The 15906-nt window shown below is 36.3% G+C and overlaps 1 protein-coding gene across 1 annotated transcript; it reads right to left on the bottom strand.

Annotated features, from left to right (window-relative positions):
* Positions 1 to 217: 217 nt before the first annotated feature.
* On the bottom strand, positions 218 to 15532 carry LOC128987392 (ubiquitin carboxyl-terminal hydrolase 12). The gene is made up of 10 exons (XM_054408220.1): positions 15322 to 15532; positions 14014 to 14094; positions 11685 to 11901; positions 11214 to 11294; positions 10114 to 10235; positions 6891 to 7046; positions 4792 to 4929; positions 3553 to 3696; positions 2355 to 2507; positions 218 to 2206 (listed from the first exon to the last, which is right to left on the bottom strand). The coding sequence occupies exons 1-9, from the start codon at positions 15322 to 15324 to the stop codon at positions 2355 to 2357; spliced, it is 1095 nt and encodes a 364-aa protein (XP_054264195.1). The 5' UTR covers positions 15325 to 15532; the 3' UTR covers positions 218 to 2206.
* Between the last annotated feature and the right edge of the window lie 374 nt (positions 15533 to 15906).

Here is a 15906-nt window from a genome sequence, read left to right as displayed (position 1 = left end):
ATTGTTACAGAAGAGGTTTGACTGGTGATATGGCAGCTGAGGTTCCAATTTTAGAACACTACTCATAACTTGGAGAGGAATTTGCTGGTTCATGGTTGTCTTGTCACAGGAGAGGTTTGTCAAGTTACAAATTAAAATTGAAGAACTAATCATTGGAGAGTCATGGAAATCATTAGGAAAATGGTAAATAACTAGACAATGTGTAAAGTTTCAACTGTTTTATTCAACATAACAGAGAAATATACATATATCTACAACTCCCAGGATCTTGGGGTCAAATTTACATTATTTACTTTTTTGGAAAAAAGCATTAATTTAACAGCTCTCGTACAATGACAAACAGATTTTATCATTCACTTAAAAATGGTTTAACATAAACATCTTATGTAGTTTAGCAGTTACAATTTTTGAAATCAATAACATTATAGGAATTCAACATATAAACCTTCAAATTAAAAATAAGTGCAACATAGACTAGTGTTTAAACAATTTTTTTAATGAACCAAGTTTACCAGTTTGAATAAAACTTGGTAAATATTTATCTGGTCTATACAAAAAAATAACCGCATTTAAGTTTAAAATGCTGTCCTAAACAGAACCTTTTTAGGTTCTAACTTTCACTTATACTTTCAAAATGAAGTTTTTCAAACCCAAATATGAATTAAAATATTTTATACCTACTCTATTCATATTGACCGTATTCACTATGTAATTTATTTTATCCTCGATCTTTGTGTCTGAAGACTATGATCCAATGACAAATAGAAATTCCTTAGAGTATCAAATTCCTAACCTGGAGAACACAAATACCCTCATTTAGTAATTAACATTTCCACTAGAAACCATTTAACAGTATCTGGCACTTTGAGGGAACTAAACTCACAAAACGTAGTATCAAAAGGAATGTAGTACCAAAATGAAAATGCATTGAATGAAACTAGGAAAAAGTTATGACAAATTTGAATAGTCATGAAAAACTGTAAAATAATGGTGAAAACTTGTACTAGAACAAAATATAAAACCTGCTAACAAGTGAAAGTTCCAAAAAAACCTTCAATAAAATAAGTAGTGTAACATAAACTATCATGAATCATGAACAAAAATGCATTTGATTATCAGCTAATCTACGTCTCATCTTCCTAATTACATGTGCGATTTGGCTTCCCGAATCTAGAAAAATTCACCTTAAAAATTGGCACTGAGACATGAGTACCCCAATATAAAGATATTTATAACTGTTTCATTAACGTTATTAAAACATATGATAATACTACGTTCTCAAAGTTATTGACAACAAATTATCAGGAGAAAAGTAACAAAGTTAATGTATTTAAACTTTTGATTATAATCTTAAGATGCTACATCTGTAACAAATTAAAGCTTAAAAACATTTTATTACTTTTAGTAGTAACATTTTAGCAACCAAATTACGATTAAAAATGAACAAAACTAAAAACTTATACAGTAGAACCTCTTTAATCCGAACTAATTGGAACCAGGGGTAGTTCGGACTATTGAATAGTTCGGATTACAGAACATATTGTTGTTTTTACATAACAATAGCTAAAACATGGCTAAAATTGATCAACATTATTTTGGGGAAAGTGAACAAATGTTTTATAAAGTAAAATACAGTGTTTATTTAATACAGTAGTTAAACATGGTGAATAAAACGTACTGTAAATTAAATACAGTATACAATAAAGAACTGCTGTACTGTGTATAGAGTACAGCAATGAGGGGTTCGGATTAGTGGACGTTTGGATTACGGGGGTTCGGATTAAAGAGGTTCTACTGTATCCTATTATTGAAATTAAGTAATAAATTCTTTGAAACAGTCATCGGACAAGAGAAACTGTTAACCAACTAACATTACCTCCTTTGCTTGTATCAAACAATAATTTGTAAATATAAAATAAATAAGAAATAAAATTTAAAATAAAACTCCTCATTCAAACAATAAACAACTACAGGTACTGCAACAGTATAGGCTCGGAAGTAGTCTAACAACTACGACGACTTTTAGGTTTCGGATTTGAAATCCTCGCCCGAATTGACACATAACATAAAATATAATACAATATAAATATGTACAACAATTATTCTCAACAATTCAATAATTTAACATTTTAATATCACTTGTTTCATACTGAAACTTGTAGTTTGGAGTGTCGGAATGGTGAAGTTCAATGGGTCCGACGTCGTACTGAAACAAAAGAGAAGTTACAAATCTAAATCTTCCAAATTTTACTACAAGACTGCAACAAGATCTTAAAAATAAGCAAATTTAAGGTTTAAGTTCCATTAATTCAAGAAACGGATATTCTAAGTTTTTATTGCACAAATCTACCTACTTATTTGCCGTTGACTTTAGGCTCGGAAGTGGAAGTTCTACATGGCTCCGTTGTGTCTCTCGACTGGTAAAACAGAATATATCCTGTCTCTGAGGACTTCTGTATGTCCGACGTCAGTCCGTAGAAGTCTTCAATGGCGGACTGGTCGATTTTCTGTAAGGGTGAAATTGAATTAAATCAGTGAAACACTAATATGCAACTGTTTAGAAAAGGGGTAATGACTCACCTAGCTAACATGTGAAAAATGTAACAATCAGGATAGCAATCATATTTTCAACCATCCAGGCTCCCTGCACCCATCAGGGTAAACAACCAGGCTCTATCAGGGTTGCCACCTTAGGTTAGGGAAAAATCAGGAAATGGCCTCCTCCCCCCGGATCAACATAGGCTTACACAGAACAAACAGGGAAATAACAGAAGGAAATGTACAGTCAAAGAGAATGCTGAAGGCACCTACAGGTGCGATAGCGGCAGAAGCCCTTGGGCTGAGTAGGAAGACCCTGCGGAAGGTGGTTGGCTTTATTAGTGGCCATTGGGTATTCCGTGGACATTTACACAAGATGGGAATTCAAGTTGAAAGCCTCTTATGTAGGAAATGTGGAGAGGAGGAGGAGACAGCATTCCACGTGATATTTATGTGCCCAGTCCTACAAGGTCTGCGCATGAGATCCCTTGGCCTATCGACTGGAGATCAAAGGGAAGAACGGGTCACCATAGTCAAAAGGATCTCACGGTTCTCAAAGGACCTGGGATTTGACAAAGAATGAGGACCTGTGAATGAGGGTGCACAATAAGCTGTTCTAGCTGCGATGCAATCCCATGGTTACTTAAAGCCTGGCCCTCTATTAAAAAAAAAAAAAAACATAGGCTTAAATACTGGCATAAGGAACCAAAATCGGGACTGTCCAGACGGAATCGGGATGGGTGGAAACCCTGGGCTCTATTGTGTGTGTACAATGTCAACCAGAGTATTTTTACTTCAAGTAGGCGAGTAAGCTACCATCCCAGATACCAGTGTGGGCTCTGCTGTATGCAACAAACAGGGTCAAAACACTAAAATACTATCACAGGAAGTTTTACAGGACAAAATATCAATGTTATGTGACACATATGCAAGAACCTGAACAAATCCTTTCTCACGGAATACATGCGCTATTTACTTTCGACATTCACGCTCGTACGAGTGTTCTATACTCACATCGACCATGTCGTCGTCAAACAGCAGCCAGAAGTCGTGACTCTTGACGATGCTGATGTAATGCCCTCTGTTGGGTCCGCTGCCGCAGTGTATCACCACGGCAACCAGGTTGTACATGCGGTCGGGGTTGACAGCGTCGTCCGACTGTAAAACACAAACTTGTACAATCATCTCAAGGTTTGGAATTGTTATGAAGAGGGATAGAGTCCAGCTAGTCCACCAGTGAGGATTATATATACACAAATGAAAGTTCACAACACAAGGGTATTTGTAAGAACAAACACTTGGCTTAGGAATACATTATGGAAGAAGGTATGGATGCACAACTTTACCTAAGAAAAGAGAAAACAGGTAGTTAAAAGTACAAAGAAAGTTTGAAACAGCCTGTACCTATTTCTTCTGAAGGTCCTTGTAGGGACAAAATATCAAGTTTATTGTGAGGTGAACATTTTTTTGCCTTTTAACTACCTGAAACTCTTTTCTTCGGTTGTGCAAATATTCCTTCTTCCTTGATTTATATCACAGTAAAGAATTTTTCCCTCCTGGTCCAAGTTTTTATCATCTTGATCAAATTTATAATCCTCCCTTAGATAAGCTCTTTAGGTGAGTCGGTGGCTCAGTTGGTATTCAACAGATTATGAATCCGTAGCAGGGAGATCGACAGTACATGCGTTCCTCACTATTGAATTTAATCCACATTCTAAAGTTGTCGCTGATGTTTTATTAAAACAGACGTAAAATGTGTTTAATTGATCCACTGACGGAGTGCCCTGATTTAATTAGTAATTTTTGTAGAATACGCCAAAAAGACAAAGATCTTAGATGTCACATACTATTATGAGTAAACAGAAGCTAAGGCGGAAAAGAATTTCAGACTGTAGCGCATTCTGCGAGTGGTTCTTTTAACTACGTTCTAATTTAATAAAATTACAGCTACTAGGTTGCTAGCTGGTAAATATATAGGATGTAGCTAATTCGAAACGTCATGGATTTGCTTCCCGATACCCAAAACTAAAATGTATCCAATTTTTACCTTGCTTTGCTAGATTTGTTCCACACACAGGAATGAGGTAAGTGGACTTTCAAAATATGTTATAAGAGGTCGCCAACCTCTTTTAATAGGAAAATTGAATATTTTGGTCCTTTGGACCGGATAAAATTAAAATGTTCAGCACAAACCTAATTAACAACTTAATGATACTTTTAACCTATCAATCTACATCGGTTTACTCAACTCACCGTATTAAACAGCCTCAGTTCTAACGGAAAGACGACTCTGTGAGATACTTTTATGTGCCTGTTGAACTGCTCCATGTACTTGAACCTCTTGAGGTGCAGCGCAAGTATCATCGGCAGCTTCTTTACCCTCATCCGTTTCTGCAACAACAAAATCCGTTTTTGATTCATAACAATCAAGTTTTCTAGGCTGACACAATTTTATAGGTTTCAACTGGTAAATAATTACTTGCTGGGTATCAATATTCATTGAAGCTTATAGGCTTTAAGATTAGTTCTGGGTAATGTTTCTTTAAGTAAATGCAGCTGAATGAAATTAGTTACCTCATATTACCTATACTGAACGCTTAGCCTGAAAATATCTCATTGGTCACAAAATGTACTACTTCCATGGTGAAAAGAAAAAAAAATGTTCAAAAAGAAATTGTGTTAAAAATGATTATCAGATTTGATGGATTTCAGTGACATCCGGAGCCTTTTTAGGAACTTTTTCAGAGAGGTTAAGGATAGCTGCGATCTAGAGATACCCTGAATGTAAATGAATTTGGTACTTGGTAAAAAACCTTAATCAATTCAAGCATAAAACATTTTGCAGTATAAACGCCCAAACTTGTTGATTTAGGCTAAACTTATTAGAACACAAGTCCTGTATTACACTTACACTCTTTTTGATACTTTCAAACAGTAGGCAAAGACGTAGTGCCTACTCTTATGTTATATCAACCACACCAGGTTAGGTTAGGTTATGTCACCAAACATATAAAATGAAAGCAAATGTATTTTTTAAACCTGGTGTGTTTGGTACAACAGAAAAGTACCCCAAAAATATTTGTGTCAATTCCTCAGAAATATTTTTAAAATTAAGAGTATTACTTCAGCCTAATTTATGAAGAAGGAGTTTTTGCGCATAAGGAAAAATATATAGCTGCGTGCCCTATATAAAGAGCCTGATATAATAACGCTTATAAAAGCCAAAAGAATTAGTTGGCTAGGTCATGTACTTGGGAGACAGGATGGCACAAGACTGAAGGAGGTTTGTGAGGCCGTACACCTACAGAAAGACGTCCGTTGGGTAGGCCTAAATTAAGATGGTATGACCAACTCAAAAAGGATGTGATCCAATGCGGAGGAGAAATCCGGATGGCGGAGGATAGAGGAGAGTGGAGGCGGCTAATCTACGAGGCAAAAAATCAACTGAGATTTGTGACGCCCCATCAGTAAGTAAGTAAGAGTATTATTTCACCTAGGGATGGACGAGATTGGATTTTTAATTCGCGACAAGACGGGATTTTTTTATTCCTCATAAATTTTGAGACAAGATTTAGACAGGATTTCCCTTCTCAAACATAACGGGAAATGCACGTTTGACATTTTAAGCTGATTTTGTAACATTGTTAAATACCTACTCCTAATTTATAACACATGACCAGTTAAATACCCAAATAATAATAATAAGCAAGAATCTCAAATTTTTTATTAAAAAACGTCAGTAAGAAAAAACAATTAGTCCTACTGGTCCTACCTTACTAAAAATAACTCTGACGCATAGGAAACTGCCGAAACTGGTGATATCAGTTAGGATATAGTTCAACTTTAAAAATACAAAATTTATCAGTCTGAAACATCAGTCTTACTAGTTAAGTAGACTATTATTAGGGCTAACAATTTTTCAGTCTTGTGTTATTTTTAAAATGATTTTGGAGTGACCTGTTTTGGCTATAAGTAGTAAAACATGTCTCACACTGATGATTACACTTAACAAAACTTCTCACCATTTGCAAAGTAAAAGAAGAAAAAAATATAAAACAATTAAAGCTATATTTATTTACATGGAAAGAATTATTTAATAAAAACGCCTTCGCAAAGGAAACGCAACAAAAACGCGCTCCTGTATTGCGGTTATTGCATTGACTTTTTTCAGGCTTTTAATTTTTTTTGTCTCAAAAAATCTTGACGAAAATTTAATATCGTCTTGAAGAACAAGATTTAAAATTTCTCAAAATTTTGAGACTCATCCATCCCTAATTTCACCTATTACCAAAAAACTCAGGAACGTTCCTAACTATTATTGTAAAGTAACTGTATTTCCCATCTCTACTCACCGTTGCCTCCTGATAGCTTGTACAGTGATCACATTTAAACTTGTTGTCATTGCTGAGCGTCTCCATGTTGCTAAAGCACCTGAGACAATGAGTGATGGACGTGTTCTGGTCAATGTCCACCTGGAGATCAAAGAAGTCTTCGTCCTTACTGCTCACCTGCGACACAATCAAACAGATAATGCAGACACTTGGATACTGAAGTAGACATTCTATCTATACGTAACACCTGAGACAATGAGTGATGGACGTGTTCTGGTCAATGTCCACCTGGAGATCAAAGAAGTCTTCGTCCTTACTGCTCACCTGCGACACCATCAAACAGATAATGCAGACACTTGGATACTGAAGTAGACATTCTATCTATACGTAACACCTGAGACAATGAGTGATGGACGTGTTCTGGTCAATGTCCACCTGGAGATCAAAGAAGTCTTCGTCCTTACTGCTCACCTGTGACACATTCAATCAGATAATGCAGACACTTGGATACTGAAGTACACATTCCATCTATATGTGACACCTGAGACAATGAGTGATGGACGTGTTCTGGTCAATGTCCACCTGGAGATCAAAGAAGTCTTCGTCCTTACTGCTCACCTGCGACACAATCAAACAGATAATGCAGACACTTGGATACTGAAGTAGACATTCTATCTATACGTAACACCTGAGACAATGAGTGATGGACGTGTTCTGGTCAATGTCCACCTGGAGATCAAAGAAGTCTTCGTCCTTACTGCTCACCTGTGACACATTCAATCAGATAATGCAGACACTTGGATACTGAAGTAGACATTCCATCTATATGTGACACCTGAGACAATGAGTGATGGACGTGTTCTGGTCAATGTCCACCTGGAGATCAAAGAAGTCTTCGTCCTTACTGCTCACCTGTGACACATTCAATCAGATAATGCAGACACTTGGATACTGAAGTAGACATTCCATCTACATGTAACACCTGAGACAATGAGTGATGGACGTGTTCTGGTCAATGTCCACCTGGAGATCAAAGAAGTCCTCGTCCTTACTGCTCACCTGTGACACATTCAATCAGATAATGCTGACACTTGGATACTGAAGTAGACAGTCCATCTACATGTAACACCTGAGACAATGAGTGATGGACGTGTTCTGGTCAATGTCCACCTGGAGATCAAAGAAGTCCTCGTCCTTACTGCTCACCTGCGACACATTCAATCAGATAATGCTGACACTTGGATACTGAAGTAGACAGTCCATCTACATGTAACACCCGAGACAATGAGTGATGGACGTGTTCTGGTCAATGTCCACCTGGAGATCAAAGAAGTCTTCGTCCTTACTGCTCACCTGTGACACATTCAATCAGATAATGCTGACACTTGGATACTGAAGTAGACAGTCCATCTACATGTAACACCTGAGACAATGAGTGATGGACGTGTTCTGGTCAATGTCCACCTGGAGATCAAAGAAGTCCTCGTCCTTACTGCTCACCTGTGACACATTCAATCAGATAATGCTGACACTTGGATACTGAAGTATACAGTCCATCTACATGTAACACCTGAGACAATGAGTGATGGACGTGTTCTGGTCAATGTCCACCTGGAGATCAAAGAAGTCCTCGTCCTTACTGCTCACCTGCGACACATTCAATCAGGTAATGCAGACACTTGGATATGGAACTCTATCCAGTATCTACTCATCATAAAACAACAAGGAACATCATAAAACCCAACTTGTTGGTTTATTTGAAACAGCTGTCAATAATATTCTTTGGTTCTTTTTAAGTGTTCTTTCAAAATCCCTGACATGTGTACCTTAAAGATGGTCCCAGGGCACCCTGAACGTTAACGAAATTGATGGTGTATAAACCTATTCCATGAAATTCTTCATGTATGTACCAAGTTTCGTGGCCATCGGTCCAGCGGTGTCTCAGTTTATCACTGCCAAATTATAAATACAAACATCCTCTATTATATTTATAGATTTGTCGCCAATTATTTATTGAAAATTTCAGCACAATGACACATACTTTTTCCCATTAACTTGTCTAAAGCCCTTATAAAGGGTAAGCGATGAGAGTAAACATGACGTTTCATGGGGAAAATCACAAAAGTTGCAATCAATTTTGAACTGTAATTTTAAAATACCCTATTCAATGTCTGTCTGAGACGTCTTTGATAAATATAAAAATTTCAAAAAGGATACTTTTGGTATTATATTGACCACACATAAATTGACTTCCAAATAAGATTTCAAATAGCCTAGTTCAAATAATAAAATCTTCCACTCTTAGTTGGGTCTGACTTAGGGGAGGTACGAATGAGGCATTTAGTTCAAAATTCCTCCGTGAACAGCGCTGTAGTAGAGAGCACTTTGGCAATGAAGGTTTACTAATCGCAAAAATAGTTCTGTTCATAAAATAAAATTATAAATGTCTCAAATTCAATTTTATTATTTTTTAATAATAAAATTAAACTATCATAACCTAACCGAACTAACCAAACTTGCTGATAAAGAAATAATATAACAAAAGTTTAGTAATCGGAAAAATAATTCTGTTTATTAAATAAAACTAGAATTTGCTCAATTAAAATTGTATAATGACTTAATAATAAAATTAAACTGTAATAACCGAACCAAACCAACCAAACTTGCTGATAATAAAAAATCTTGGACAAAAAGTTAATGCTACCAGTAGGATTCGAACCCGGAACCTACAGTATATCAGCCCGACACGCTAACCATTAGACCACCGAGGCCGATGGCTACCGATCGTTTTGTTACGGTAATGGCGTTCCCTCAGCTAATAAGAAGCCCACAGCTGTCATCGTAGCCTCTTCTATACCTCCCCTGAGTAAATACCCTCTTAGTTTAGGTTAGGTTAGGATAGTTTAGGTTATAATTATTATATGAGGTCGGTATGATACCAAAGTACTAAAGAAAATTAAAAAAAAAACTTTTGGGGAAACCATGGATTAGTAGGTCTCTACTCACATACCAAATTTCATTTAATTTGGACCACAGGTGTAGACTGTGTACACATCCACACACACATACACTCATATGTATACAGACTTTTGAGAAAAATATCATACATTTCTGAAAACCTACATCAACTCATGCTAGTTCATTTATACTATATTGTGCACGCAGTGGGGTTATGTTTATGATAGACACAGCTAGTGTGTCCATTTATTCGTTAATGTGAACGTTTTTTACAACTTCTACTCACAGTTTCACAGTTCAGGCAGCGAGTTTCACTTGTCAAGATGCCCTGGAAGATCTCGTGAACCCACGTAGGCTCTTGACTGCCCTCTGCCTCTCCGTTCTTGTTTTTGTTTTGCGGCCGCTCGGCTGTAAAAAGAAACAATGATGAAAACAACAGGTAGCCTTTATCCTTTAACCATAACAAAATTTTGATAATCCTCAATAATGGCTGACAATCTGATAGTGGCTAAGTGATTGTGAATATTCAAAATCGTGGATATTGCAAACCTAACCTACTACCTATGTCCAGGAAATCATTTTTGAACATATAGCTTTACAGATTAATGTTATAATGAAATGTTTTAAATTCAATGGATACCTTTTAATTTTGTTTCTCAGGTGTCCATTTACAAATCAAATAATATTGGAGAGCCTATGTATAGGCCTAGTATTAACAAAAATTAAAACACACACACCAAATGTAACTTATTAACTCATTGGTTACGTGACGCATCAGTGGTCAGTGAGGTGAACCACCCCAACTATATAGTCTGTCCTCGAGACGATGGGACTCACACTAAGCATCTGTATAACGTACGTATTTGACTTGTCTAATTTTTTATTTTTATTTTTGTGATCACAAAAACTGCAGTGAGGTTAATTTATCATGGATAATAGAGAGTCTACTGTCACTTTTAAAAACTAGGTGACACAAAATAGGCCAATGACCTGTAGAATGTAAAGCATAAACCTAAACGTTAAACTTTAAATTTAAATCTTTTGATAAAAAAAAAAAATTAAACTTATTATAATTTACTAAAATTATAGAGGGATATTTAAGCTAAATTAGCCTATTCAAAAACAAGTGCTTATATTTTGTGTCTGTAGCAATTTCCATCCCTCACATAAATTATTGTAAACAACTTGTTTGGAATCGTCACATTTTAAATGTGTTTTTGTGTCTTAATGGTAGGCCTAAGGCCTAAGTTATTTCTAGGTAGGCCTACTTCTTGATTTTTTTTTAATTACAAAATTACCTGTTCACTTGACGAGGTATACGGTAGCCTATTTGATTCACAAAAGATGTTAATGTTTGGGTTTGATGTTTTAAACATAAATACTCACAAAGAATGATTTCGTTGATGTGATTGATGAGAAAGTTGAGAAATTCGTGAGCATCTTGTTGCATGTAGTTGTCAAACTCCTCTGTAATAAAATCACAACTTAATTAATTGTAATTTAATTAATTGTTTTCTATATTTACTTAAATTTCATAATAATTTAGATTACTTGCACATCAAATACAATAAACCTTTATTTCATCCCCGCTATTTTGTGCTTTTGGATTTTGTGTTGTGAACAAAAAAATACTGTAGCCTACGATCCAAGCAATTGGCTGCATTGAAATCCAAATCCAATATATGGCTAAATTCAAACACTAGGAAAATACTAACGATGTTAAACACTAAAAAGTTAGTTGAACTACAAAGCTATAACGCATTTTGAAAACTCCATATGATAGTCTAACTAAAGTGTTAGGCCTAAATCAGGTCGTACATTAAACCAATGTTAAGAGTATGCAACATCATAGCCTACCTTTTTCTTTCCGTAACCGAGCGATAAATTTCTTCGGAGCGATGGATCCAACTTTTTTCTTCTGTGTAGCAATACTATGGAACAAATCAGCTAAGCACGACAGCAGTGTCTCTTTGGTCCGCTTGTTTCTCGCTTTGTATTCTAAAACCTTTTCTCTAAACGGTTTGCAGAAGTATAAAGCTTGTAAAACTGAATTGCTATAACAGGTATTGCCAAACTGGAAAAAAACAAATCAGGTGTAAATAAGATTGGTACTGTATATCATTTTAACCTTATTATAGGAGACGATGCCAAATATTATTAAAAATAAAATAAGTATAGCCTACTTTACAACTATTGTAATGTACGTAACATCTCCAACTCCATCGTAACTTATTATCAAGTCTAAGTTACAATCGATAAAGAAAGTTTGGGTTTTGTTTAGTTTGAGGGCAAATGTTTTATTTACCATTTTAACATGGTAAACAATTTTTATTTTGTTATGTCTAGATAGTAGATACAGTATTTTGCACACTGAATTTAATATGTTATCGTCAGAAAGACTCCTAAGAGGCTGTAGAACAAAGTGAAATAATACAAGTGTAACGACCCAAAACCCGTCAAGGGGTAAAAACCCGATTTTTAAAGTTTCACTTTAAGATATTATAATTTTCTATGTTCTGGGTAAGCCGCGCCCGCGTTGTCAGCGGCATCGTACGGGCAAGGGTCCTACGTCATTGTAGAGGGGAGGACGCTAGTTACCTACCCCGCCGCCAGGGGCGATGGCGAAGAAGGACCAGAAGAGCAGACCTCATGGTCAGTTGTCCACCCGCTACCGAACCGTCAGTACGCCAGCTGTTTGGAGATATATCCAACAGTCCTAACTTACGAAATTCTGGTCAATTAAAGATTTCCCTGTTCCTGGTAGAATCCTAAGGCATTAGGTTAGTGTGCTGCCGAATTTATTTTGTTTATTCTCATTTATAGAGAAGTTTTAATTATTTTTATTTTATTGTGCCGCAGTCGCGCGCACCCCACACGCTTTTTCACATATGAGCACACTACCTTTTGTCTTAAACCAGCTTCGGAAATCATTTAAGTTGCCAGAACAGTTTACGTACAACTTATTCCGTAACCCCGAACCGGCTTACGTAAATTTAATTTAGGAAACTCCGTATCGACTCTGGTGATCGACCAAGTCAAATTTTCCCGACACGTTTACTTTGGTGATTACCAAGTATAACGAATGAATCACATTTAGGTTAAGTAACCAATTATTTAGGCTTATCCACGTTCACGATAGTTTATTCAAAATTCTAAATTTAGCTTCACAAATTTTTCGAGTGGCTATGATGAGCACTTGTTAAAGGTAAGCTTAACATTGTAAGCATTATTTTTGTAATTAATATTCTGAGCCAATAACTCGAACGATAATTAATAAACTAACGCTTTGGAGTCCTGGACTATCTCATTGTAGGCTAGGCTATCTGGACAAAATTAAGGTGTGGCCTAATTTCAGGTGAGAAGACTATTACGCATTTTAAAATCAAATTTTGTCTCTCAACCCAAAATTTTGTCATACAAGGTCCATTGAGCAGTTCGGATGGTAATGTAACGGTAGGTTACCCCAGCTAACTGGAGGTGTATTCAATGCCACTTAGAGTGGCTTGGTTCAGGAATGAAACTCAGCACTCGATTACAAAACCCAACTCTATTCTTAGCCCAAAAAAGAATTCAAAGGTTAAAGGTAGAATAGACTGGAACAGTGATAATTTAGATTAAAACAAAAACCCCAACTAGGAAAAAAAACTCTAAACCCCAATTTCGAAAACTCCTAAGATTGGAAGGAACTTGTCCTCCAGTACACCATAATAAACACTACACACAAAAACCTCTGATAAAGTGCGCTGGCCTACTTAAAGCAACAGCCTTCTGTAGGTCAGCACAACAAGTTATTGTTTTTAACAACACTTTCAGCCTACTCGCACAACATTGCCAAACAGTTCCCTTTCACTAAACCCTCTTATCACAGTAACATGGTGGTTTGGACGAGTCCGTATGTGCACTGTAGGTAGCAAACAGCTGATTATATTAGACTTCATGTGCAATGGAAATGATTAATTTGGAACTGTTTGTCCTGAACAAATCGTTTGCAGACTAATCAGTTATTTAGGCATATGTGGGGAAGGCAGGTTGGATATTATGCTGATATGTGACTGTAAGTGTTTTGAAATTAGGTTAGATTAGGAAAGCAAATCAATTATATTACCCCCAGACTGTTTTTGCACAGTTGAAATAGTGGGTGAAACACAACAAAATAACACTTTCTAAAGCTCACAGCAATACTTACATTTACTAATCCAAAATAGTGCTCATTGGGTGGAAACTGATCAGCCCCTATGTCTCTTTCCAGTTGAGATATGTTTGCACCCTGAAACGTTTAATTTTTAGTACAAATTTCTGCTAGGTTAAAGTAAGTCAAGAATCAGCCAAAACACATCCCTTCAAGAGACATAGTCTAACAAAGAATAATAAGCACTAACCTAAGATTACATTGTTAGCCTCTAGTTAAGTAATGAATTGTGCTTTTTGTTGGAGAAGATTAACAATATGGTAAGGTTAACGAATTATAGGCTAACGCTTATTCATAAAATTGAATGTAAGTTTAGGCCTAGGCCTAAATAAATAGACCTATTGGCTATATACATACAGGCCATAAAGGTTTTTTATATTGTTGTGGTGTTTCTAGACCAATTATTTGAGAATAAATTAAAAAGGTTAAAATACAAGATTGTCGCCTGTGGTCAAGTCCTATTGGATTATGTGCATTTCGGTGCCTACCACATCATCAGGTCCAAGATATTTAAGAACTAACCTTGCCTGAAGAGATGCACTAATAGTTAACAAAGCAAACACAAAAACAAAACACTTGTCGACTATTATTGACATTTATCATGGTTTGTTTTTTGCAAAGCATGCACAGGCATGGTGTTATGGAGGTGCGCCAGATTAGTGTCCGGACACTACTATGCGCCTCCATATTGCCCTGCCCCGTGCATGCATCGCTAAAAAACAAATCATGTTAAATTAAATGTAAATTAAGTATATAGTAGACTAGACCCGTCACGGATTGGTGTGTTTAGTTTGTTAACTTTTGACGCACCTCTTCAGGCAAGTATAAGTTAGTTCTTCCTAACGTAGTATTAGGGCAACTTGGACCACAAGGGGACAGTCAGGTATTTAACCCTTTTTATTTTATTGCCTACTGGTACCTGTCATAAAGGCGATGTGCTCTAAATTTAACATAGCCTACTATATCGGCCAATCAGAAAAAAGTGAACATTACAGTAAACCTGGCCAGGATAAATCCAGGGATAGCCTAAAGCTTTAGATGACCGAATGTTATTTCACCATTTTAGGTTAGGACTGAATGTTTAAGTGGTAATCTCAAATAAGTTAGGACACTGTGGGATGGGTTTGGCCTAACTTTTCAACAACTCAGCCTTAGCCTATGTGTTATTTCAAGAACTAACCCACGAACCATATTAGGCTATCGTAACACGTTAAATCACGTTTGTGTTAAAAGAATTATTTTAACCACCAATGATTTTGGAAATGAATAATGCTAGGCCTAATTATTTCATGCTTAACTACTTACCATGTCTCAACTTTTTGGAACGGATAAAATATTACATTTCACTATCTAGGGGAAGATAAACTATTTTAAACTTGTCAATACAAATAGAATACAATTTTATGGAGATAATGGAATTGGTTTAATTGTAACTAAAAACACGAATGTCACATTTATTTACAAATTCTTGAATTTAAGATGGGATGTTTCTGGTTATGCCGTCTGTTGGGCCTATTCATCCGATCATCTGATTCTGACTGAACCCTGAACGAACTGAAACTGAATCTGAGTCTGAACTGAACTGAATCAGAATGAGAACAGTTTACGAGTTACGACAAGTAAAAAAGAAAAAGGAAGATATTCAGGACCATTGTTTATGGAAAAGTTAGCCCTTTTTTAGTCATTGGCATAACGGGCAACTTCCACCCATCGACATATAAAACTAACTGGATTGCGCGCAGGCCGTAAGGGTCGTGTAGAACTTTCCGAGCCAATACAGGAGTGTATCGGGGTTGCCGCATGGGCAAATTGAAGGCAGCATGTGGGATATAGCGCGCGAAACCGTGTCTGCGCACGTGCGTGTTACAATAACCTCCCTCAAAAACTATT

The sequence above is a fragment of the Macrosteles quadrilineatus genome, unplaced genomic scaffold (assembly GCF_028750875.1).
Source record: "Macrosteles quadrilineatus isolate MER2022 unplaced genomic scaffold, UCM_ALF_1.0 Scaffold_2__2_contigs__length_208266976, whole genome shotgun sequence".
Classification (NCBI taxonomy): Eukaryota; Metazoa; Arthropoda; class Insecta; order Hemiptera; family Cicadellidae; genus Macrosteles; species Macrosteles quadrilineatus.
Note: the sequence above shows the minus strand (reverse complement) of the source record. Positions and strands in the feature narration are given on the sequence as shown.

Bases quoted from the DNA above. Each gene is read 5' to 3' on its own strand.
- LOC128987392 (XM_054408220.1), bottom strand. The intron at 11,295-11,684 runs GTAGGCTATGAT...ATTTTATTACAG, and splicing joins TCGGTTACGGAAAGAAAAAG to AGGAGTTTGACAACTACATG. The intron at 4,930-6,890 runs GTGAGTAGAGAT...TTGTTGTTGCAG, and splicing joins CAAGCTATCAGGAGGCAACG to AAACGGATGAGGGTAAAGAA.